Source organism: Lutra lutra, chromosome X (genome assembly GCF_902655055.1).
Source record: "Lutra lutra chromosome X, mLutLut1.2, whole genome shotgun sequence".
Taxonomy (NCBI): domain Eukaryota; kingdom Metazoa; phylum Chordata; class Mammalia; order Carnivora; family Mustelidae; genus Lutra; species Lutra lutra.
In genome coordinates this window covers 76,903,144-76,928,940 of record NC_062296.1, presented here as the reverse complement: position 1 = coordinate 76,928,940, position 25,797 = coordinate 76,903,144, and the positions used below count along the sequence as shown (strand labels likewise).

At 38.0% G+C, this 25,797-nt stretch overlaps 1 protein-coding gene across 1 annotated transcript in view; it reads right to left on the bottom strand.

The window, feature by feature from the left end:
• Window positions 1-489: 489 nt before the first annotated feature.
• Window positions 490-25,797, bottom strand: part of LOC125091806 (serine/threonine-protein phosphatase 4 regulatory subunit 3B-like) — a 122,664-nt gene continuing 97,356 nt past the window's right edge. The window contains exons 3-4 of the mRNA XM_047715798.1: window positions 4,786-4,863; window positions 490-3,461 (exon numbers count right to left, since the gene is read on the bottom strand). Of these exons, the coding sequence (XP_047571754.1) occupies window positions 693-3,290 (2,598 nt within the window). The 5' untranslated portion in view covers window positions 3,291-3,461; window positions 4,786-4,863 and the 3' untranslated portion in view covers window positions 490-692. The remainder of the gene's footprint in view (window positions 3,462-4,785; window positions 4,864-25,797) is intronic.

The following is a 25,797-nucleotide window of genomic DNA, read 5'->3' as shown; positions in this document are numbered from 1 at the left end:
CCAGGGTAATAGAGAATACCTTTTCAAAATACTATTGGGCTGATTCTTGGCATCTCTTATCTAAAAAAAAAAAGTTAAATTGACAACTGCATATTTTGAATCCAGCTTCCTTTTTTATTCATGAAAATACACACTGCAAGTTACTTCCCCCCCAATTACCCAGAGTCTGAATTTGTGTTAAATCTTCACAGACATGTGAATAGCTTCAGTTTGTATTTTGATTACAGTTGACTTTGTTTTCCATGTAAACATGAATTTTTATGACAAAAAAAAGGGCAATCGAAGCAAAGAAAACCATAGTCAGAATCACTGGGCAAGTAATGTTACAGGCTTTGTAACTGCAGTGTTAACAGCTGTTTTTAAAATACAGCCCTAGAACAAAACTACATTCATTTATATTATCAACCTGTTTCCTTCCCCCAAACTAAGATTTTTTTCTTGCAAAGTAGTTATCATTCAGGTTCTGGTTAGTTTTTTAGTTTAGTTCTTTTTCTTTCTTTTTTTTTATGAATTCTGTGAACTTTGGTTTTTACAGAACTAAACCATCCTAGGTGATGACACTGACATCTTTGCTACTTATTGTATACTTAGAAGTTCAAATTAGAAAGCTTTTGGATTCAGACTTTTCAGCTAATTAACGTTTACTGAATATTCATAGAATTTAGTATTGTTGAGGGTCTCGCATAAAGATTTTACAGGCTAAGATGTGGTCTCTTCCTGGGAGATGTTTCATCTTCCTTATCTTTTTCATCATCATTGGGATGATTTGTTAAGCCAACAGTGCTGCTACCCTGCAGGCTACGTGTTCCATTAGCAGCAGCAGCTGGATGGGATGAGGTGGGTTTGTAGCCCCCTGAAGATGATCTTTTAGGAGGAGCTACCTTGTCTTCATTTTCCTTTGTTTTTTCAGTCTCCATAAATTTGAAACGATCTTGAAAATCATCTTCCAGTGGCGGCATAGTTGCTTCTCCTTCCTCTGAATTTCCTTTAAAACGCTCTTCTTCCTTCTTGTCCACGACTCTGGCACTCCTGCGAAGTATTTTACTATGCAGGATAGAATGTAAATTCTTCCGTATTTGATTTTGCCGGTCTTTTTCTTGTTCATATTTAATCTTCAATCCTTTGAATGTCTGGACATATTCAATCGATTCAAGTGCCTTATAAAACTTTTCAACTATATGTATAATAAGAGATTTGATATTTTCCGCTCTTATGTACTCAAACAGCTCAATAACAGCTGAATTCAACATATTGTACCGAGTTCCGTTACCCAGAAGAGCTTTGACAACTGGCTCAAAAAGATTTCCCTTGATGATGTAACAATTATAAAGTTCATCTTTAAGGCCAATCATCCTTCTCATAAAGCGGAGCGCACTCAAGACCAGGAAAGTGTGCTTTGAATTCATCAAGATCAAGACTCTTCTTAGCAAGTCTTTGCTCAAAATATAATTTTTTATGTAGTATGTGTGATGTTGCACACAAAATGTGAGCAGCTCTAAAATTAAAGAAAGCAGCTGTGCTGTTTGATAATTATTGAGGCAATGTGTGTTGTTTCTGTTGGATCCAACTTCACTATCCCTTTCACATATATCTTCCGAAGTGGTGGCAAAAAGTGGTGCTATGAAGTTGTGTATACAATGCTTGTAGAAAAAATTTAGGAATTCACTTCTTTCACATTTAGTAGATGTTGCGTGCATGTTTTCTGGATCAAGAAGAGTACGAAGAAGTTCCATTAAATGAACAGCACCTCCTAGCTCAGGATCAGTATCACAGATCATTTGCTCAATGACTAAATTAATGAAAAGGTTATCATCTTCACTCTCCTGAGCTTCTTCCATGATAAATTCTCGAATCATGGATGGACTATACTCCACAAGATAAGTAAATATATCAGTAGCAGCTGACCTTATTTGCGAATCCTCCATGCTCATTACGATTTTAAGAACAGGAAGAATTCCCAATTCTGTCAGTATTTTGAACAGAGCATCCTTCTTTGGAGGCTGTAATGTCTGAGAAAATGCACAGAATTCCTTGAAGAAAAGTAGCAATTCACGCCGTCTATCATCATCTATAGCCGCATTCTTTAACTGTGCGAAGACTTCAGACAAAAAGTTATCATCCTGCAGCATGCTGACTATCTCAATCTTGTTGAGGAAAATAAAAGTTGTAAGATTAGAAAGAAAGTTCTCTTCATACATGGATGGTGCCGGCAAAAGTATGTCATAGATGTACTGTATCCTATATGTCTGATTTATTTTTTGCCTAAGTTCACCGTTTGTTACTGGTACAATTTCCTTGAACCTTGCATTTTGGGTCAAGAATTCCCTATGCCTTTTTGGCTGAGCCAAAGCAGGGTCATATTCAAGACATCCCACCACATCCATGATACACTCAGCAGAAAACATGATCTCAAACAGAGCTGTCTTGTTAAGGAATAAGATGCCTTTAATAATTTTATGCAAATGATGTAAGCCTGCAGTGTCCCCTAGGTCTTCACAAGTGTGGAACAGCTGCAGCAAATTTTTAATATAGTCGTCATTTCCTAAGATCAGAGCCAGTCTCTCCTTACGGATCGGTGAAGCGAGAACCGAGGTAATGAAGTCATCAATCTCTTCAAGTTTACAGAGTTCACAGTTAGGCAGGTCAAACACATTATTGGTTTCCAGGACTTCATGCAGTTGTTCCTCTTTGGATTCCTCCAAAAGATCTTGCGTGATTTCGATGGATGGGTCTTTTCCCTGAACGTGGCAAATTTCCTCCCAGATCTTGTGGCAACCCTCAGTGTCCTGGAAACTTAATGCCACACCATGGTTCTCTGCTTCAGACCAAATAATCAGCGTTTCCTGTGGTTTCTGATAGGGCGTATTTGAATTTATCTTTGATTCCAAGATTAGTGAGGCCTGGGAATCCGACCTAACGAGCAGGGACACGCCCTGGAGGCGCTTCACATAAACAGAGGAGACGTGCCCGGTGCCGAGATAATCCCATTGTTGGTCCTCGTTCAGTGAGTAGACTTTTACAAGATACCGTGTGTCGGCAATGGCGACCGCTGGCTTCCCGTCCCCAGTCTTGGTCTCGGTGTGGGGGGCCGCTGGGTCACATATGCCCGGAGTCGACTGTAGTTGTCGCTGTTGTGGCAGCGTCCGTTGCTCAGGTGGCGGGAGGGGAAAATTACGGTGGAAGATGGCAGAGAAGTAGCGTTCAGGTGGACGCTGGTGGTTCCTGAGGTCTGCAGAGTTCCCTCGAGTCCCACTTTCTCTCACATCCATCTTAGGTTTCCCTCTCTCCATTTTGCCCTCGCATATTCCTTCTTAACGTGGGTTTACGGAGTGAGCCTTTGGCTTGCTCCTGGTCGTCTGGGAAAGCCTCGACAACAGCAGGATTCTTATGATTGTCGCAGGATTCTACCCAGCTGAACATTCTAAATGTGTTGAGGCATTGCGGCCAAGCTTACATGGAGGCTTAGTGATTAGAGCAAAGCACTGTTCTTTCCATTAAAAAAATAATCCAAACAACAACAACAACAACAAAAAACCCTTTTGTTCCCCAGAAGCATTTTCACTTAACAGTGAGTAGGAGACTTAGGACTTTAAACGAAAGAAAGCTGAATCACTTATGTCCTGACCTTATTTCCTGATCACCAACACCTTATTTCCTGATCAACACCATGTTGAGACTTCCCCACCCACCCCCGACCCACCCACGCATCCCCCACCCCCAAAAGAAGCAGAAGCCAAGTGAAGTGTGGACTATTACTGACAATCAGAGATCTGTAGGTGGGTCTTCTCCAGAAAGCCTGCCCTATGTATCTGCCACTCACTTAACCCACCCTTGGGGGAGGATCTTGTCCCCAGAAGGAGCTGGCAACTCTTTCATTCTGTTCAGCTGGGCCTGAAGTGCCGTCATTTACCACAATGGGAAAACCTTTTTTCCAATTTATAACCACACTCTTAGTTCTTAGAGGAGTGGGCCAGAGAGAAACTGGGTTAAATTAGCTAAGAGTGTGTACTGCACATCACAGATCAATTGTTTTATTTATTTTCTTGATCATTACAGTGATAGTAACAACCACAACTAAGTAATAATACTTGAGTACTTATTAGTATTAGAGAAAGGTAATAACATAATTGATCACATTAAATACTTGACTACTTTTTATGTTCAAGACAATGTGACAAGAACTTTTATATCTTTTTGTACTTAATTTTCATGATAACCTAGTGATATAGCAATACTAAGGTTCCTTCTAAGATCAGGAAACAAACTTAGAGAAGTTAAATAAATTGCCAAAGGTCACACTCCTAGTAAGTAGAGGAACTCTGATTTGAACACATGTCTTTCTGATTCCAAAATTGGTTTTCTCAGCCATTGAACTATGCTAGCCCCTTCTTTTCTTGGCCTTCATTACATTTTATTTCACATTCCTTCCATCCATATAATTTGTAATCAACATAAAATTATCGAGAAGATGAAAGTCACGCACTTCCTTCTTTAGATCCACATCTGTGTATAGCCAACTGAAAAATAGAAGCTGGTATATGGCAACTTTGTTAAATATAATTTTAATAGTAACCAAGTTGATTTTTGATGTAGCAGCAACTTCTGCAGTTTTCTTTAAGAAAAAATTTTCCCCCAAACATTAACCCTGTTATTGCAAGGGAAAAACAGAAATGGGCCACGTCAAGCACATTTGGACTTGAAGAGCCTTGTTTCTAATTCATTTTACATAGCAGTGGAAATGTGTGACAATTCTCAAGTAGAGCACAGAAAAACTCTTTCACATACCTCTTTTGCAATGTCGCCTCCGGGAGATTACAGTGCAGGAATATTCCCTGGGACACTACCGCTGGGGCACTTGGAGACCTGAATGGAAATGACAATCATTTCATGAGAAAACTCAAATCAATGCCAGGATACTGCTGGTTTAGAAACCTTTACCAATCACTATTAATACACATTCTTACGCATAAGAATTAATAAAATGACAAATACAAACACTGATATATGTACTTACTAGCTTAAAATTCCTGTCTTATTTCAGTGAGAGAATAGGCAAATATGTAATAACAATAATGACATCCATGCTAATGGTCCAATTTTTTTTCTCTGCTGTGGTTATATTAAAGTTTTTATCAGAATCAATTATAATACTGTCAATTGTCTGAATATGCCCTCAGGTTTCATTCTCTGAGAGGCATTCAGCACAAATCTGTGTGTTCTCACAGTTTCATCACAGGGAGTTTCCCTTAGGCCACTTAAGGTCCCTTTATCTTAATTAGGTTAGCGAGAATCTCTTTGCAGTCAAAAAGAGTCTCAAGTCCAAATTTCTTGTTGCTATTTCTGTGGTAGATTCTCTCAGACCCTGTCTTATTTGGTTTGGGAAGTAGAACAATGCCCTTTTTTGCTTCAGTAATTCTACCTCCCTAAGATTATTTTATTGTTGTGTTGTTGTTTTACAGAGAACATATAAATATGAATATATATGAATAACAAATGCCATGTTCTAGGAGCTATGTAGTCCCTTTTATAGGTATTATTTATTTTTTATTTAATGCTCATACAAGAATGGCCTGAGGAAGATATTATTACTTCCATATTAGAGAGGAAAAAAACTTAAAACTCCAAAACTGAATCATACGTTTGGTTCAAACCTCTGCAGTAAGTGATATTGCTAGGATTTGAAAGTAGACCTATATTATTTCAACTCTCCACTTCCCTGCTCCCAATATGCAAAGCTTTCCCTTAGACAGTGCATAAATTGTTATAGCAGATGTTTATAACAATTGTGATTTTTTTTTATCCCAACTATCACTGCTATTTGATGTTTCTCTGTTTTATTTTGTGAATGAAAATCACTGAGGCCAGTTCAGAATTAAAATAGGTAGATTTAATGTTAAGACTCTGGATTCCTCTTCTGTTTTTGGATGCCTTTCTCTTTCATGCTTCCTCCCCATGACCTGAGAGTAGTTAAGAAGAAGTTCTTGAGGATTCTGCCCTGAAAATAGTTTTAGATAAGGACCTTATAATTCATTCATATTTTATGACTACTAAGAGCATAAGTTTTATATTTCTCAGAGTTATTTTAGAAAATGATAAAGGAATGAGTCTACATTTCTGAATTTTAAGGATAAGTAACAAGCCATATATATATGGTATATATATATATATATATATATATATATATATATCTCGCTTAGATATCTAAGTAGTCTATCCATAAGAGGAGAGAACATTTCACAGTGGGAACAGCAAGGTGATTTTTAATTTTATGAAATAGCATCAGAAATAGAATTATTCAAAAGTATCTCCTCTATGGGGCGCCTGGGTGGCTCAGTGGGTTAAAGCCTCTGCTTTGGGCTCGGGTCATGATCCCAGAGTCCTGGGATCGAGCCCCGCATGGGGCTCTCTGCTCAGCAGGGAGCCTGCTTACCCCTCTCTCTCTGCCTGCCTCTCTGCCTACTTGTGATCTCTCTCTGTCAAATAAATAAATAAAATCTTAAAAAAAAAAAAAAGCATCTCCTCTAAATTTTTCAACTTCAAAATCATTAGCGAAAAACACCCATGTATGTTCTGTACAAGCTCTCCAGGTAACTTATTTCATGGAATGTTGCCCTTTTCTGGCTACTATCACCACTAATTTGGAAATCTGAAATAATCTCCCCTGGCTTCTGCCTTTACCCCCACTAGTATATTGTCAGTACAATAGCTGGAGAGGACTCATTTAAAACACATTGTATTCTCCAACTCCTTTGCTCAAGATCAATGTGTTTCCGCCTTAGAATAAAAGCCAAAGTTCTAACTATGGTTTATGAGGCCTGGCCCCCTTGACCAATCTGAGGTCTTCCCTTATCGTCTCGGTCTCTCTTCTTTTGCTCCAACCGCACTAACCATCTTACTCTGTCAGAAGCACACTCTTGCCTCAGGGCCTTTTACCTGCCTTTCATCTGCCTGGAACACTAGTTTCCAATATCTACATGGCTCAGAGCCTTACTTCGTTAAACCATTTATTCAAAAGCCCTTTACTTCCAGTGAGACCATCCATAAGTACCTTTTTTAAAATCGCAGAGATCTTCTACCCCAACCCATCCATCTGTTTTCTTTGATGTATCTTTTTTCCATATCACTTAGCATCATCTGAATATTTTGTACTTCATTTGTTATGTTTTCCGCAACCAGACTATCAGTTGTTTGATGGCTCTGATTTATCAGCTCATTTTTCTCACTGCTGTGTGCCTAGCACTCTCCATAGAACATGATATATAGTAGTTTCTTAACAATTATTTATTGAATAAATACAAAAATGAATACATATTTTTTCTAGGATGATTTCCAATAATCTACTTAGTTATTCTTCACAAAATTATGAGCAACCCCTATGTATAGGCCCTATACCAAGTACTGGGGATAAAATAGTGAATTTGAAATTTATTTCCGGGTATCTTATGGAGCAAATAAATAGTTTTAAGAGGAGATATTTCTAATTTACAGGATACGTCTGGCATTTCCCCTGCTGCCCCACTCCCACTCTTCTTTTTTTAAAGATTTATTTATTTTTTTTTAGAGAGAGAGAAGTGTGCACACACGCAATGGAGGGGAGCAGGGGCAGCGAGAGAGAGAGAGAGAGAGAGAGAGAATCTCAAGCAGAATCCCTGCTGAGCTCAGAGCATGATGCAGGGCTCGATCTCAAAACCTTGAGATCATGACCTGAACTGAAATCAAGAGTCAGACACTCAACCAACTGAGCCACTCAAGGCCCCCCTAATCCCACTCTTTTGGATTGTTTTCTTCTTACTGATGGAGACCAAGGAAGCAATATTATCCTGTTTTAGGCTTTTAACTGTATGAAAAACGTTTATTCCAGTGAGACCATCCTTAAGTACCTTCTTTAAAATTGCAGAGATCTTCTACCCCAACCCATCCATGAAATATTCATGTTCTGTCAAACTCTTCTTTCTAAATCTTGGGCTAAATCACAGCTTTTCCATCAACTCTCAGGTATTGAAAGAACCCTAATTTTCTAATATTAAAATTTCTAGTCCATTTCAAGCTTCTATCTAAGTCATGTCTTGTCCAAAACAAGTCCATGGCCAAGCCAAGGATCAAGAGATGGAGAAGTATGCCCCACCCAAGATGGGAAAATCATAGCAAAATTAGATAGCCAAGGATGTGGGGTGGGTGGAAGGAAGGTTAAATGGGGACATTAATGCAGTGTTCCACAAGCTTGACTATAACAGCTGTAACTCAGAACTTTTAAAGGGCAAAGAGGGATATATGGTCACCTTGTATAAAGAATGTTAGGATGTGTGGATGTTTAAAACTTATTAGGGGCACCTGAGAGGCCCAGTCATTTAAGTGTCCATCTCCTGGATTCGGCTCAGGTCATGATCTCAGGGTCATGGGATCAAGCCCCTGTGGGGCTCCATGTTCATTGGGGAGTCGGCTTCTCTCTCTTTCTGCCCCTCCCTGCACTCGTGGTATCTCTCTCTCTCTCTCTCAAATAAATAAATAAATAAATCTTTAAAACCTTTTATTCTCAGCTGGAAACATCATCCTGTTATATGTGCATTGCAACAGTTCCAGCTACTATCTTTCCAGTGCTCAGAGGTAAGAACCACTTTGTTTTTTGGATCCACAGGCAGTTACTATTAGCACTAGCCAATTTTCTACTGAGTGCTTGGCTTCCTTGGAAGCTCCAAACTTTTTGTCACATCACAAGGAATTAAAAGAGGAAGAAAAGAGGGGATTGAGGGTAACGTTGTTCTCTTGACCACAAGTACATTTTAGACTTTGACTTTCAATGCCATGCTCGCCTCTTTTTCTACTGTTCCAATAGTTTACTTCTCAACTTTTTGAGTTTTGTTTTAAAATGTACAATTCATAGATCCCCTCATTCTTTATCCTGATAGACCATATTATTTCCTGTTCCTACCTAGATCTCCACAAATAACACTAGCTGACTACTTACTACTTAGCTTACAACCATGTTATATAACTAATAGCAATTAGCATCATTTGGAGCTAAACACCGCTCAGTGTTTGCTTAGAGGCAGTAATCGTCATTTCTCTAGTGTAGCACTAGTTTTATTTATATTGTAAAATCTAAATTTTCACTTTTTTAGGCAGTAGTTGATTTCAACTTAGTATCTTTGCTTTAATTCCATTAATATTTAAAGGAGTGCCTTGAATACATTTGATTTTTTGTTGATATAATTAGATTGAGTTAGAGACAGAAAAAAAGTGTTTTCATGATAAGGGGAAATCTCAAACACCTTGGCTAGTACTGGTTTTGGATATATTACTACTTGAAGTGTGAAGATCTGGTTCATTCCTCCTAAAAAATAACCTTTTGTGTTTTGTCACTGCTAGGTGATCTGCTACCACTTTTTTTTAGGTGGGAGAGCAGCCATGGCCGTGTAGGAATTTATTTTTGAATGCTGACCTTATTCAGAAAAATATAAAACCTTTGTTTACAGTTACTTAAAAGAATAATTTTTAAAATCTCCTAACTTAGCACATTTCTTTATCAGATATATAAACAATATATACAGCATCACATAAAACAAACATGAAAGGTTGTTGTAATCAACATGTATTGCATAACTTAAGTACAATGACTGTATTGTTCCCCATGTCTTAAATGGCTCTTAGGATAATATTTTCCATGAAACACGACCCTGTAAAGTGAAATTTGATAAGGTCCCATGTCTTATGATCTCCTATATTTGTGTTTGTTTGTCTGTTTGATTGGTTGGTTACTGAGGGTAGGATACTTGTTGCCTACCCAGTAGATGCCATTAGCATCTTTTCCCCAGGTTGTAACAACTCAAAATGTCTCCAGACTTTGCCCCTGGGGGCAAAGTCATCCTCAGTTGAGATCAACTACTAGTAAATATTTTCAGTTCTCATCATCTAGTGTTTAGAAACGCACAAAGTAGTTCAAAAAAGAAAAATTTTGCCATCCCCCTCTTTTCATGTCCAATGTAGTAAAACCAGCTTATTTGAACTTTTGTCATCCCAGATTTCTGTTAGCCAGGATTTCTGCACATTTATAGTGGAACGGTGAATGACATTAATTATCAGACCTCTCCCCCAGATAACCATTATGTGAATCTGTTGTGTTAGTGGCCACCTTCCTTTTGTCTCTTTCGTTTTCACACTCCTCTCTGCAAGTCCAGGCCCTTTAACATCCTGCAAGGCCTCACCTCTTCACACCCATTGTGAGTACCTCTTCCGCACCCTGCACCGACTCACCCACCTTGAGTATTTCTTTCTTATGTGAGGCTTCTGCTCTTGCTACTTCCACTGACTAAAACTCCATGCCACGTGTTTCCATGCCCACCTCATCATCATTCACATTGCCTCTCAAAAGCTATTCCCTCTGAAGGTCTTCTCTCCCCACACAATCTAAGACAGCACTCCCGTCTCTTCTAATGCTCTCTGGTATCACTCCATTTTAGTTTCTCAATAGAACTTTCCCAGTCTTATCACCAGATTTATCACATAAGTTGTTTACTCTTATTGTCTTATTCTACTCCCACCCCACCAAAGGCAAAGATGGGTCCAGGCCAGTCTTCTTCTCCCCTAGGAGACAATAGGCATTCAGCAAATATTTAATAGATGAGTACTTGAAAGAATGTGTAAAGATCACTTTTTCTACATGCCAAAAAGACATGGATAACATTTGTGAGAAATCATCTCCTTAAATGGACCTTCACTGAAATGTCATCGCCTGTCACCGGTCTGTGTTTTAACCCTGTTTGAAGTTCATAGTCATTTCTCCCTCTTAACTACATTTGTTAGTCTAACTACCAACATTTTCTCCTCAACATTAAGGTTGCATCCCAATTATCTTTCAGCAAAAACTCTTATCTAGTACTTCACCAAGAGAATAGACACCAACTCAAGGCTCACCTTCCATTTTCAAGCAACTTTACTCATATGTTTAGCGATTTCTACCTCTCCCTCTTCCATCTCAGAAAAAGGAGTGAGCCTTCTCTTCTTCAAGAATCCCCTTGTATTCTGTGCTCTGCATATTGTGCCCTTTCTGGCCTCCCAAGACTTTCTGTGCCATAAATCATTCCTTCTGTGACTTCAGTCTTTAAACTCTGCTTAGGATCATTTCTTTTCCCCCTTCAATTAAATATGCTCTCATTTCTTCTATCTTAAAACAGTCAAGCAGATTCTCAAAACAAGAATCACATTCATAACTTGCATAATAACACTGGTAGTACCCTAAATTGAGAGTAAAAATGTTTATGTTCACTGCTGTATTCCCAAATTTCTATTAGAAGAGATTTCTATATAGAAGATTTCTATATAGAAAAGAGCCTGGTGCGTGGCAGGCATGCAGTATGAAGATTCATTCATTAACCAGCTTTTAACAATTGCCAGTGTTTGCTCTGCATGGCAGACACCATTCCAAGTGCTTCATAGGTGCTCTCGCTTAATCCTCATAATACCGGTATCATTATTAGTTTCACTTTACTGATGCAGAAACGGGTATAGCAAAAATAAGTAACTTTATTGAAGGTCATAGAGGCCCTGCTCTCTTAATCTCTAGGCATGCTATCTCTCAATTATGAATAGTTGTACCTGTAGCAAGAGATGGATAGAAATTTATGTATCTTCATCTATATCTATAGAAATGTGTGTGTGTGTGTGTGTGTGTGTGTGTATCTATCTGTATGAGACATGTATCTGTCTCTCCCCCTCTCTCTCTATCTCGACTGAATGTTTAACTTTAGAGTGCAGGTACTGCATTATATAAAAATTAAGTCCCTTGTTTTATTAAAATCTGTTACTTTAGTATGTGGTTTCACTAGCCAGATTTTCTTGAGTTATTTATTTCCTATACTACTTTCTGCATGAAGATAATAAGGTTAACAAACTTACCTGAGTTTCAACAGTAAGTAAACATTCAGAGTTTAGTTTTGTACCCTGATAGACTCTAAAATCTGTGGTTTAAGTTCTTTGCTACACAGCATGTCACTTTTATCATTTCCTTTTCTTTAAATAGATCCTGAAACTACAGTGTATACCTACCTTACAAAATCACAAGTTTATGATCTTAAGCATTTGGGGACAAACAAATATATGTCTCTGTATCTCCCTTTGTATCCCTCACCCCTCCCTTTTGCTCCATAATGGAAAGCATAGACAACAATTAGATATCATGTGCTTCTACTTCGTTATCTTAAGTATTTGCCTTAAAGTATTTGCCCCTCAAGTAGAAACATTCCTATCCTATTTATGACTTTTTGCTCTAGATAAAGAAAAACTAACCTGGAATTTAATTCTCCTGTTTTCTCACACCTGTGATGTATTGCTTGAACTTCCCTTCAGCAATATCTTACCCCTTTCAATTTTTACATTTTTTTCCCTTTCCAAATATCTTTTTTTCCCCCTTTCAGTATTTCTTTCCATTCTGGACTCTTAAAAGATCTTTGTACACATAGGTTTTATAACCATTTGTCTCTCTTGTTTCAATAGGATTATTTTTTGGAATAATTGCATTATGGAGCCTCCATTAATTTCCCAGGCTATATCTCATCTACTGAAGTTGTGTATATAGAAGCCCTTTTAACATTTTCCATTTGAGATTATTTAATTGATACCTATCTCCTCTCTCCCATACACACAAGCACATGGCATCCACAGCTAGAATTGTACTACTTAAACTGGATTTTTAAATGCTAAACAGCTATATGTTTTGCCTTAATTCTAAAAGACCTCCAGGTAAGGAGCTTACTTCCATAAGTAATATTTTCTAGCATCATTTAACTTGCACCAATGGGACAATTTTTTTTTGCCTTTTCTCTCAAATAAGCCTTCGTATTTTAATTTCTTCCTATTCTCTGTTCACTGATAAAGACAGAGAATGGAGTTCATGTATGTTGAACTGTGTTCTTTCATCTGAAGTTAAGGCCAGTCTTCTTCAGGCCAAACATACCTGACTTTACCATGCATTTATATCTTTTGTAACCAATTGCTAATCTGACTTTTTTTGTTGTGTTCTCTCTCTTCATAGCAACTAGTTGCAGTTGCATATCTCAAAGAGAAATATCATTCCAATATAGGACAATTCTAAATATCTTTTAAAAAGTCCTCCATTATTCTAAAATTATACCTATTTAATTATCCAGTCTGCATGTCGTATGTACTTATGTTGCCTTTAGTAATATAAACCTGTATTTCACTTTAATTCAACAATGGGAAAACGAGAGGAAGGATGTGCTTTTTTTGCAATATTCTTGAAGTTGCTCTGGGCACATACTTATAGGAGTCTTTGCCATTTATTAAGAATAATCAGCAGAGAAAAGCAAAGAAAAATGATAAGGCATATCCATTCCCTAGGGCTCTAATGTTCAGGCTCCATTGGAGTCTCGAGGGTATTTTAACACCTAAGGCCTCTGACTATAAATCTGTCCCTCAGGTCTTTTCAGTTATTTCAGGGAAGTGTCAGTTGCTCATGGTACAAGAAGCAATTACCCCGGCAGAAAATAGTTCAAGGAAAGAAAGGAAGAAACCTACTTAGTGAAACATGGTACTGAGAAAAGAAAACTTCCTAAGAAAATAAAAGAGCATGTTAAAAAAAAGTATAATGATATATATTTATTGTTTATCTTATAGTCACAAGAATAAATACATAGGGACATATAGCTATATATATATAGGGATATATATATATCTGTATCTACATTTACATCCATATTTATATCTTTCCTACGTGTGCACACATATCCAGTCTGTAACCAAGAGGAAGCAGACCTGGTGGTTAAGAGCTCAAATGCAAAATTTGATACCTCAAGTTGAAACCGAGGCTCTGCCAGGTCCTAGCCATGTGACATGTACAGGATACCTACTAGTGTGGGCTTCAATTTGTGCATCTCTCAAGTGCAGCCATTACCTGCCTCCTTTGGCTGTTATGGGATTAGAAGTGGTAACTGACATAAGACACTTAGTGCTTGGTGAAGTTATTATTTAAATATGGTAGTTCCTTTAAAAATCTTGTAACTGAACAGAAACAAAAAAAAAGTATTCTTTAACACATTTCACTATCTTCTAAGGGGGATGGGTCCAAGAAACTGAAAGGTTTTTGCTGCTATTGACCAAGTGTCTAGGTGGTAAATGCAAACTTATCACCACTTGGACACATTGCCATAGGCAAAGAGTGAGCTGTTTAGAGCCCTAAGGAAGGATCATAAGAGACATGAAGTCCCTCTCTCTACTTCCCTGGCCCCAGGACTGTCTGAGGTGAAGACAGCAAAGGAGAACCTCAAAGAAAGGGGGGAGGGGAGGATTGACTCCCTGTCTGGGAGGCTTTGGAGGGGGGACTGGTCTAAGGCGTATTTTGGAGTGAGAAGGTGAGTGCTGTGTAATAGAAGTCCTCCCCACCAGCCAACACCCTTCCCCCCAGCCTCTAGGTAATCTTGCTCTTTCTTAATACCTTTGGTGGTAATTGGTTTTCTTCTGAAAATAGGTCAAGTTGCTCAGTTTCGCTTAACAGCTTGAGCCCAGGGCACAGTCAGCCTGTGCAGTCAGTCTCACCTTTCCATGGGTTACTACTTAAAAACAAGGACTTTAAATTGCTGAGCACACTAATATGATGACACCCACTTTCCTTAGAGGTAGGTACTCTACCCTGAGTTGTACAATTTTCTATAATGACATCTTGATCACCAAAGTCAAATTTCCCAAATCATGTATAGTTTCTCTAGAGAAGACTTACAAAACTTCTAAGTTTTCCTAGATTTTTCTAGCCTAGAGACAAGTTATGTTTGAAGATATTTACACATTTCTTATAAACAAAAATAACATTTATCATCAAGGGTCTAATAGTTTTGCAAAATATATTTTCCCCTATGAATGTTAAAGAGCACAGCTCAGGAGCTAAGCAATCATGTCGGATTCAGAATATTCAGAGGATTAATTCTGGATTTATTTTGGATTGTCAGTGTGTCACTTGGGTAAGTGACCTAACTCTTCTCTTTGTCTCAGTTTCTTTTTGATGGGATTGGAATGATAATAAGACTTCCCTTTTGAGACTGGACCTGGGAAAGGAAATTTAAAATATTTTTTTCACCTAAGCTCTACCATATAAGTGCTGAAAATATCAGAGAACGAATTTCATGCTTAACTAACAAAATTAATTGCATTAAGTGCTTAAATGCAAACCAACACACTGTCAAAGACTAGACATTGAAAACTGGAAGTGATATTTATGAAAGTTAAATGAAGTTATTTCAAGTATCCAGTGAGTATTTACTGAGTGCCTCCTAAGAGCTAGGAAATTTCCTGGGGACTCAAAGGCGAACGCTGAGATGGATGCTTACCTTTAGCTCCTCTTGAATTTTCAGCCTTAGAAAGGAGACACTTAAACACCTGTAATACAGGCACATCACAGGGCCACATGAGGCAGCCCAAACATATCAGGGAGCCTTTCCAGAGAAAATAATGATTAAGTTGTATCTTGAAGAAGAGTTAGGGTTACAGATGTGTGTATGGGAAAGTAGCAAGGCGGCAAGAGAAGGGACCACAGCTAGGACAAAAAGCTGGTCATAGGTCATGAAAATAATGTATAGTGGGTAAGTTTGAAAAGATGAGCCTGGCATTGTCCTATCTGTATCATGTGGAGAGTGGAGAAGAAAAGCAAATCAGGGATCCTAAAAAAGAACACTGCAGACATCTTAGTGAGAGACTGTTGTGATCTGGACTGTAATTTTAGCAGTGGGGGTAAGGAGAAGTTGATGAATTCAAGAGACATTTATAGGTTTTAATTAACAGAACTTCCTGATTGATTAGAACGAGGGTGATCAGGGCAAGTGGAGACACAATGAAAAATAATTACCAACTTGGTAGATGGTGATGTCTTTCAATTAGAAAGAAGGATGGGTTTAGGGCAAGATTAGTATAGTTTGGATGGATTGAGGGTGGCATACTTACAAGACAGAACACTACAGTAAGAGCGCTGTGGAGTGATAGGATGGTTATTTAATCTGCTTATTTTGCTTATGTGGATGTGACACAGTGATGTTCTGCAGAGTGTTTGGAGGGACTTCAGAAATGATGAACCAAATATTTTCATGCCACAGAGTTAACTGTTCCATCAGAAAAGCTCAAGGTAACTGTCAAGGCTAAAGAGAGAGGTGTCAATGCTTAGTAACAAAGAATCACTACAAAATTGGCAAGAGAGATTAATTTTGCCTCCTATGCTTCCTTCTTCTTCTTGCAGCATCGCTTTACTTTCTTTTCTGTTTGATTCTGGCCAAATTCTACCAATATCTAAAGAGAGAAAACTGTGCTTCCTAAGCTGCACATGGCGGAGTTGAGAATTGCTGCTCTCTTTCTTCAGCTGCCAGCATTTACTCCTGAGGCCAAGTTGAAAGTAGGTTTCACTTATTTGTGGAACATAAGGAATAGCATGGAGGACATTAGGAGAAGGAAGGGGAAAAGGGGGGAATCCATGGGGGAGACAAATCATGAGAGACTGAGGACTCTAAGAAACAAACTGAGGGTTTTAGAGGGGAGGAGGTGGGGGGATTGTTGAGCCTGGTGATGGGTATTAAGGAGGACACATATTGCTTGGACCAGTGGGTGTTATATGCAAACAATGGATCATAGAACACTGCATCAAAAACTAATACTGTACTGTATGGTGACTAGCATAACATAATAAAAAAGAAAGAAAGAAAGGAAGAAAGAAAGAAAGAAAGAAAGAAAGAAAGAAAGAAAGAAAGAAAGAAAGAAAAAGAAAGGAAGGAAGGAAGAAAGAAAGAAAAGAAAAGAAATTAGGTAACTCGGTGCCTGGGTGGCTCAGCGGGCTAATCATCTGCCTTGCTCTCAGGTCATGATCCCAGGGTCCTGGGACAGAGCCTGGCATTGGGGGTCCCTGCTCAGTGGGAGGCCTGCTTCCCCCTCTGCCTGCTACTCCCCCGCGTGCTTTCTTTCTCTCAAATAAATATATAAAATCTTTAAACAACAACAAAGGAAAGTAGATAACTCATTGAAAAAAGGATAATAATTCTCTGTTTTCTCTATACCCTTAAATTCTGGAAGTGTTTTCCCAGCTCTTCTAAAGTTTCCTTAAAAGTTGCAAGAGTGATATGTAGGACATAACCTGCTTTTCCTGAGTAGATTTAAAGTAACATGGTAATTGGTCTGCAGAGGTCTGGAATTTGGACTTCGTTAATCTGAGAAGGAGAGAACAGAAATGATTATAGGCAAAAATGGGAAAATAATAAGCTAATTTTCAGGGCTTCTCTGTGTGTGTGCACACTTGTTTGTGCATGTGTATTTATGTGTGTTTAGCTGCCTCGCTGGACTTTGTTTTGACCTCTTTCTCTGCAGGCATTTACCTTGTACTCTACTGCTGACCCAGTGTCCTTCTCTAAACCCTTTTTCCTAGAAGTCCCCAAAACCCATTTTGCCATCAAAACCCATAGATACATATTTTTGGTATACAGTATATGAGAAACACTGTGGGGTGGGGGGTCAGTGTGCAATGTTAAATGACCCTATGTACAGTCATTCAAAGAAAACTAGCAAACCTAAAAAATGTTCCACATTTTAAACTTCAAGGAAGTCTTCTACAATAAATCTTTCAGTTATTTTTAGAATGAAAATACCTAGAATGTGGATTGTTAGCTCACCAAGTAGGGATGTGTGGCCTGGTTGTAGTGACCCCATTGATTTGAGTTCATTCCCAACTATGATTTTTGACGAATCTTTAGTCTCATGTGTCCAATTCTACTTTACCATTCTCTTATTTTGGGGATAGATATTTTTAGACTTGATATCCAGAAGGCAGGTTTTTTTTTTCCTCTGTTATATACAGACCTTCAAATATTGTTAACCCTATACCTCCAAGTAAGCCAGAAATTCTGAACTGAAAAAAGTATTAGCACCCACCCCTTCATTGAGCTGTTGCAGTTGTAATTACAGGGGAGGTAAATTTCCTCTTCTTGTTATTAAAGCATATATAAGCTGAAGAGTGGATTCATGCATTAATAAGTGCTTTTTTTATTTGCCTGCTGAGAAGACAAAGTTGAATTTTGCTAGAGTCATTTAATTCTTTAAGAGTAATGAAATATCTGAAGGCATCTCTACTTAGTTTTAAGAGAAATAAATATAGGGTGTCTCACCCATGAAGAGTTAGGATTACATTTGCTTTCTTTGTGTGAAAGATACATAATTCATAAGCTAATGAGTTGTAAAGGTCTTCTCACAAGTAAAATTATATTATCACTCCCAGGAGTAGGATAGTCAAACTATTCTGTAATAACTCATTCAAGTTTATTTTATCTTAACTTTTAAAACATAATCCCTTCTTTTTAATTTTGCCATTAAAAGAATGCCCGGATACAGAGGTGGGAGTTACTAGAGTGAAAACGGAGAGAAATCTTAGATAATAATCACAAGTTTATCTTTTTTTTTTAAGACTATTTTTTAGAGAGTGAGCAAGAGAGCAGGGGGAGGAGGAGTATTTATAAGATACTAAAAAATGCTTGTGCCCCCCAAATATGTTAAGAATACCTGGACTATACCACCAGACTAATTCTGTTATAGTGGTTAAAACATTGTTTAATAACAAGAGTTAGTTTGATTAAATGATTTTTGTACTTATTCAACACATGTATCAAGGACCATGTAGTCAGTATAGTTGCAACACTAAAAAGACATTTGTGATTCCTCTCCCAAGGAGCCCACACTTTAGTAGGAAAGCCATATTTTAATCATGAAAATTTCTGGGAAGACAAATTAGAAAATGTTTGTAAGCATATAACTGGGTGTGCCAGTTTTTTGCCTCTTTGTTGTCAGATCCATTCTCTTCCTTCCCTTGCTCAATTAATACTATAAGAACTAATTCTGCAAACAACATTGTGCAGACTTCTCTGCCATCTGGTGTCTTCATGGATTTGACTAATGGGTGCCTTGGACAGAAGATTGGAGTGTCCAAAGCAGAGAGAGGCCTAAATACGCTCTCCTCTCTCTTTGCTTTAGGAGGGTCTCTCAGCAGTGGCTCTGTTTCCTCCTTGCCTCTAACTCCAACAGGGCAGCATCTGCTTCTGTGGTTCAAGTATCCATTTGGTGGCTCCATCTCCTGATATCTGGTATTTATTCCCTAGACTTTATTCCAGGTCTAGTCTATACCTACTTGGTATGAGTTCTGTTTCCTAACTGGTCCCTGACTACTGCACGGGACACGCAAATTGGTTAGGGAAGAGATGTGTCAGGCAGACTTTCTCGGAAGATATCAGAGATGAACTGAATTCTGAAATATGAGTATGTATTAATTAAGTCAAAATGAGGTAAGACAGGCAGGAGAACATTCCAAGAAGAATATGTGTTTGTAATTTCCTAAAACTTGAAGGTCAGTGTTGTTGAAGTTTGGAGAGTTATGTAGAACATGGCATGAAATGAAATACATAAAATACTAAATTTTATGGGCTGTAGTCAATGTTAAGAAATTTGGTCTTTATCATAAGAGCAATGGGAAATGTTTCATGGGGTTTTGAGCAAGTGATTTTGAACAATGAGGTGACATGTTCCAATGTGTGTATTTTTATTTTTATTTTTTAAAAGATTTTATTTATTTATTTGACAGACAGAGATCACAAGTAGGCAGAGGGGCAGGCAGAGAGCGAGAGGAGGAAGCAGGCTCCCTGCTGAGCAGAGAGCCCGAAGTGAGGCTTGATCCCAGGACCCTGGGATCATGACCTAAGCTGAAGGCAGAGGCTTTAACCCACTGAGCCACCCAGGTGCCCCTCAATGTGTGTATTTTTAAATATGTGTGTCTTTAAATGTGTTTTTAAAGTTTTAATTTGTGCATAATAAATTAGGAAAGCTTATAAGTAGACACTGGTACAAGAGACAAAAAGTTATTGTAGTAAAAGAGTGATGCTAGTTTGGACAATGTTGTATAAAATACTAAAGCTATTTACTGATGCTTTGGAGAGGGGAATAAATCAGATGAGGTAAGGGAGGTGACATAATTGACTCTCTTTGGCAAAAATGTTAATGATGCGGGCACCTGGGTGGCTCAGTAGGTTAAAGCCTCTGCCTTCAGCTCAGGTCATGATCCCAGGGTCCTGGGATTGAGCCCCGCATTGGGCTCTCTGCTCAATGGGGAGCCTGCTTCCCCCTCTCTCCCTGCCTGCCTCTCTGCCTACTTGTGATCTCTCTCTCTCTCTCTCTCTCTCTCTCTGTGTGTTAAATAAATAAATAAAATCTTTTTTTAAAAAATGTTAATGATGATGCCATTTAATGGGTTAGAAAAACTAGAGAAAAAATGGATTTGGGAAATAAGACACTAAGTTCTTTCTGGATCTTTTGATTTTTTGATTTTGAATTTGAATGTCATTAGAAAAATAGCATGAGTCTATTTGTTAGGACAGCAGTGTTGGATTTAGCATTAATACTCCCCTTTACTAGATTTTTAAACATTTGCTCTGTTGGGTAGTCAACTAGCAAAGAGTTGGTCTGGACATATTTTAGGTATGTTATCTGTGATCTGGATTAGATGCACCTGTTAATTGTAATCTCCATAAGATAAGCATTTCCATTAGAAAATATTTTAAATAACTTTTCAGAAAATTTAGTTTTCTGCAGGTATATGTTATTCATTTTAGTATTCTTTTTTCCACATCCCTGGACATACACTAGATGCTTACTAAAGTTTTGGAAATTTTAATTGAATTATGCTTTTCAAGGCGATGCCTACTTTTTCCCTCCTCCTAGACTAACATTGTTAATCATTTGGCAAATTGAATGAAGGTTAGAAACATAACAACTCTTAGTTTGTGTTGACCAATGTGGTCCTCTCTGAAAATTTGGGTATGTGGGAAAAATAGAATGCCAAATAGTTTCTACATTTCAGAGTTAAGTCAATTGCTCAAATGCTGATTCCAAACTTTAGTGTTCAGAAAATATGAATTACTATGGGTTTTATAAAAAAAGAGCTAATTACTTTTATTCATTTAAAGTTCTTGACATAGTTTCCTCATATTCATTTTTTATTTAAAGCTCATGTTTAGATATGATATTATAATATTTTCAAAGTATATAGAATAAAAATGTGGACATCTGTTTGAGTCAAGTCACTAGAAACATTCAATAATTTCAACAAAACCAGGAGAAAAAATCTAATTTCTGAATATAGTGGCACTCAGTACTTTGAGAATGCTCCTTTACAAAGAAAATCAGAGTATTTTTTATCATTTTTTAAAATTTATTTTCAGCATAACAGTATTCATTGTTTTTGTACCACACCCAGTGCTCCATGCAGTCCATGCCCTCCCTAATACCCACCACCTGGTTCCCCCAACATCCCACCCCCCCCCACCTCTTCAAACCCTTCAGATTGTTTCTCAGAGTCCATAGTCTCTCATTGTTCACCTCCCCTTCCAATTTCCCCCAACTCCCTTCTCCTAACTCCCCATGTCCTCCATGCTATTTGTTATGCTCCACAAACAAGTGAAACCATATGATAATTGACTCTCTCTGCTTGACTTATTTCACTCAGCATAATCTCTTCCAGTCCCGTCCATGTTGCTACAAAAGTTGGGTATTCATCCTTTCTGATGGAGGCATAATACTCCATAGTGTATATGGACCACATCTTCCTTACCCATTTGTCCATTGAAGGGCATCTTGGTTCTTTCCACAATTTGGCGACCGTGGCCATTGCTGCTATAAACATTGGGGTACAGATGGCCCTTCTTTTCACTACATCTGTATCTTTGGGGTAAATACCCAGTAGTGCAATTGCGGGGTCATAGGGAAGCTCTATTTTTAATTTCTTGAGGAATCTCCACACTGTTCTCCAAAGAGGCTGCACCAACTTGCATTCCCACTCACAGTGTAAGAGGGTTCCCCTTTCTCCGCATCCTCTCCAACACATGTTGTTTCCTGTCTTGCTAATTTTGGCCATTCTAACTGGTGTAAGGTTGTATCTCAGTGTGGTTTTAATTTGAATCTCCCTGATGGCTAGTGATGGTGAACATTTTTTCATGTGTCTGATAGCCATTTGTATGTCTTCATTGGAGAAGTGTCTGTTCATATCTTCTGCCCATTTTTTGATATGATTCTCTGTTTTGTGTGTGTTGAAGTTGAGGAGTTCTTTATAGATCCTGGATATCAACCTTTTGTCTGTACTGTCATTTGTAAATATCTTCTCCCATTCCGTGGTTTGCCTCTTTGTTTTGTTGACTGTTTCCTTTGCTGTGCAGAAGCTTTTGATCTTGATGAAGTCCCAAAAGTTCATTTTCGCTTTTGTTTCCTTTGCCTTTGGAGACATATCTTGAAAGAAGTTGCTGTGGCTGATATTGACGAGGTTACTGCCTATGTTCTCCTCTAGGATTCTGATGGATTCCTGTCTCACGTTGAGGTCTTTTATCCATTTCGAGTTTATCTTTGTGTATGGTGTAAGAGAATGGTCGAGTTTCATTCTTCTACATATAGCTGTCCAGTTTTCCCAGCACCATTTATTGAAGAGACTGTCTTTTTTCCACTGGATATTTTTTCCTGTTTTGTCGAAGATTAATTGACCATACAGTTGAGGGTCCATATCTGGGCTCTCTACTCTGTTCCACTGGTCTATGTGTCTGTTTTTATGCCAGTACCATGCTGTCTTGGTGATCACAGCTTTGTAGTAAAGCTTGAAATCAGGTAACGTGATGCCGCCAGTTTTATTTTTGTTTTTCAACATTTCCTTAGCAATTCAGGGTCTCTTCTGATTCCATACAAAATTTAGGATTATTTGCTCCAGCTCTTTGAAAAATACCGGTGGAATTTTGATCGGAATGGCATTAAAAGTATAGATTGCTCTAGGCAGTATAGACATTTTAACAATGTTTATTCTTCCGATCCAAGAGCATGGAATGGTCTTCCATCTTCTTGTGTCTTCTTCAATTTCATTCATGAGTGTTCTGTAGTTCCTCAAGTACTAGCCATCAGGGAGATTCAAATTAAAACCACACTGAGATACAACCTTACACCAGTTAGAATGGCCAAAATTAGCAAGACAGGAAACAACATGTGTTGGAGAGGATGCGGAGAAAGGGGAACCCTCTTACACTGTGAGTGGGAATGCAAGTTGGTGCAGCCTCTTTGGAGAACAGTGTGGAGATTCCTCAAGAAATTAAAAATAGAGCTTCCCTATGACCCCGCAATTGCACTACTGGGTATTTACCCCAAAGATACAGATGTAGTGAAAAGAAGGGCCATCTGTACCCCAATGTTTATAGCAGCAATGGCCATGGTCGCCAAATTGTGGAAAGAACCAAGATGCCCTTCAATGGACAAATGGGTAAGGAAGATGTGGTCCATATACACTATGGAGTATTATGCCTCCATCTGAAAGGATGAATACCCAACTTTTGTAGCAACATGGACGGGACTGGAAGAGATTATGCTGAGTGAAATAAGTCAAGCAGAGAGAGTCAATTATCATATGGTTTCACTTGTTTGTGGAGCATAACAAATAGCATGGAGGACATGGGGAGTTAGGAGAAGGGAGTTGGGGGAAATTGGAAGGGGAGGTGAACAATGAGAGACTATGGACTCTGAGAAACAATCTGAAGGGTTTGAAGAGGTGGGGGGGGTGGGATGTTGGGGGAACCAGGTGGTGGGTATTAGGGAGGGCATGGACTGCATGGAGCACTGGGTGTGGTGCAAAAAACAATGAATACTGTTATGCTGAAAATAAATAAATAATTTTTTAAAAAGACATACAATATGGACTTAGAATGTTCACCATTAATACAAGACATGATGAAAAGGCAATCTTTTAAATAGTAAATGCATGAATGTTATTTAATTTTTTGTACAATAGTGAGTAATTGGTGATGGCGCATGAAACCAGATTCACTGAATGGCTCAATTTGCATAATATTCTAATAAAACCATTTATGACATATTTTGGCATGATAGCATATCAAACTATGTAATTTAATATAAAAAATCAGACCCCTTATCTAGAGTCAAATAGATTTATTTCCACTTTACTCTTGTCCACTCAGGTTTTGCTTACTTGGGTTTAAAGCATGAGGGACAATGTTATGGTACAGTCATGGTTTGGGTGTTGAAGTGCAAGGTGTGGCTAGCTGCAAACAATAAGGTCTCCTTCTTTCCCTAGTGGTTTCCTACTTCCATTTGTACACCATTTTTAAAAATTTTGAGATGTCATCTATTCAGAAAATGTCCACCGAAAAGTGATTCTCTTCTCCAAATGAACTGACCCAAGTCAAGCAGCAAAATACATAGTGGTTGTGGAGGAAAGGATCTGTGGCCTCCCTGGATTTGGATATGTTCTGGTTTTGAATACTCTAGAATTTGGAAAAGTAGTGTGAATGAGTTAGAATTTAAATCACTCTACAGGAAACTCAAGCAGATATTTCTGGTGTTTGACATCTCTAATCGATGTCATTTCAAGAATACAGACATATCATTGGCATCTAGGTAAATTCTTTTAAGTATTTTTTAAATAATGGTATCAAAAGATTTCAGTATCTCAGAATTGCAAGTTAGCAAGTATTAACAGTACCTTTTTTTGTTTATTTTCTTTTAAAGATTTTATTTATTTATTTGAGAGAGAGAGATCACAGAAGGAGAGGAAGAGGAAGAAGCAGACTCGCTACTGAGCAGGGAGCCTGATGCGGGGCATGATCCCAGGACCCTGAGATCAAGATCTGAGCCGAAGATTAGACATTTAACTGACTGAGCCACCCAGGCACCCCAAGTAATAACAATTTCAAATACAGTTAGCAGATTATTAAAAATTATTCATCTCTTCAGGGAGAGTAAAACAAACAAAAAAAATGCTGATAGGAAACTATTTGTATAGTGTTTACACATCTCTTGACAATGTTGTAACTACTAATCAGTGAAAATTCAAACATTTTAAAATTGTTTTTGTTCTCATAGTGATTTTCAGATTAAGTTCAAATCCTTCTCCAGAGCTTCACAAATCCTCTTCCATTTAAAAGTTGTAAAATCTTTATTGTACTAACTTGAAAAGATAAGAAAATATGACCCCTGAAATATAGGAATCCCCATACCCCCCCATTTGTGACAGCAAATTAATAATATATCCAAACTATAATAATAATAACTATAAAAACAAAAGCAGAACAACTGGTGATTTTATGCTTAAGCTAAATGAGTATCCATGTGTGCTTTATAGATAGGGATAATGAGTTAGAATCAGATGAGTCTTATTTGGTTAAGCAGCTGCCTTCGGCTCAGGTCATGATCCCAGCAACCTGGGATCGAGTCGCGCATCGGGCTCCTTGCTCGGAAGGGAGCCTGCTTTGCCCTCTGCCTCTGCCTGCCACTCTGTCTGCCTGTGCTTGCTCTCTCTCTCTCTCTCTCTAATAAATAAATAAAATCTTAAAAAAAATAAACTGATTTTAATAGCTATGTTTAAAAATCTGTAGGTCTCCCTGATTCTGTTGGCAACTAAATAATATTGAATCTTCTAATCCATTAACATGGATTTGTAGTCAATGGAATTGTATTACACTGTGTGGATATGTATGTGTTTTATTTTTCATCTGGCCCCAGTTGAAGGGCGTGTGGTGCTTCCTCTTTACTGATAGTATAAATAATGCTGCTGTGACTCTCACATCCATGTTATCATGTGGATTGTTTTCATTTATTTTATTTTTGTTTTGTTTTCATTTCTTTTAGATTATCAGTTGTACCCTTGCTGTTTGTTGTAGGGAAAAAATTGTTAGTATTATGCTTTTCTCTACTACTACTACTGCAATAGCCTTCCCCATAAAGTTGGTTATGAGGACA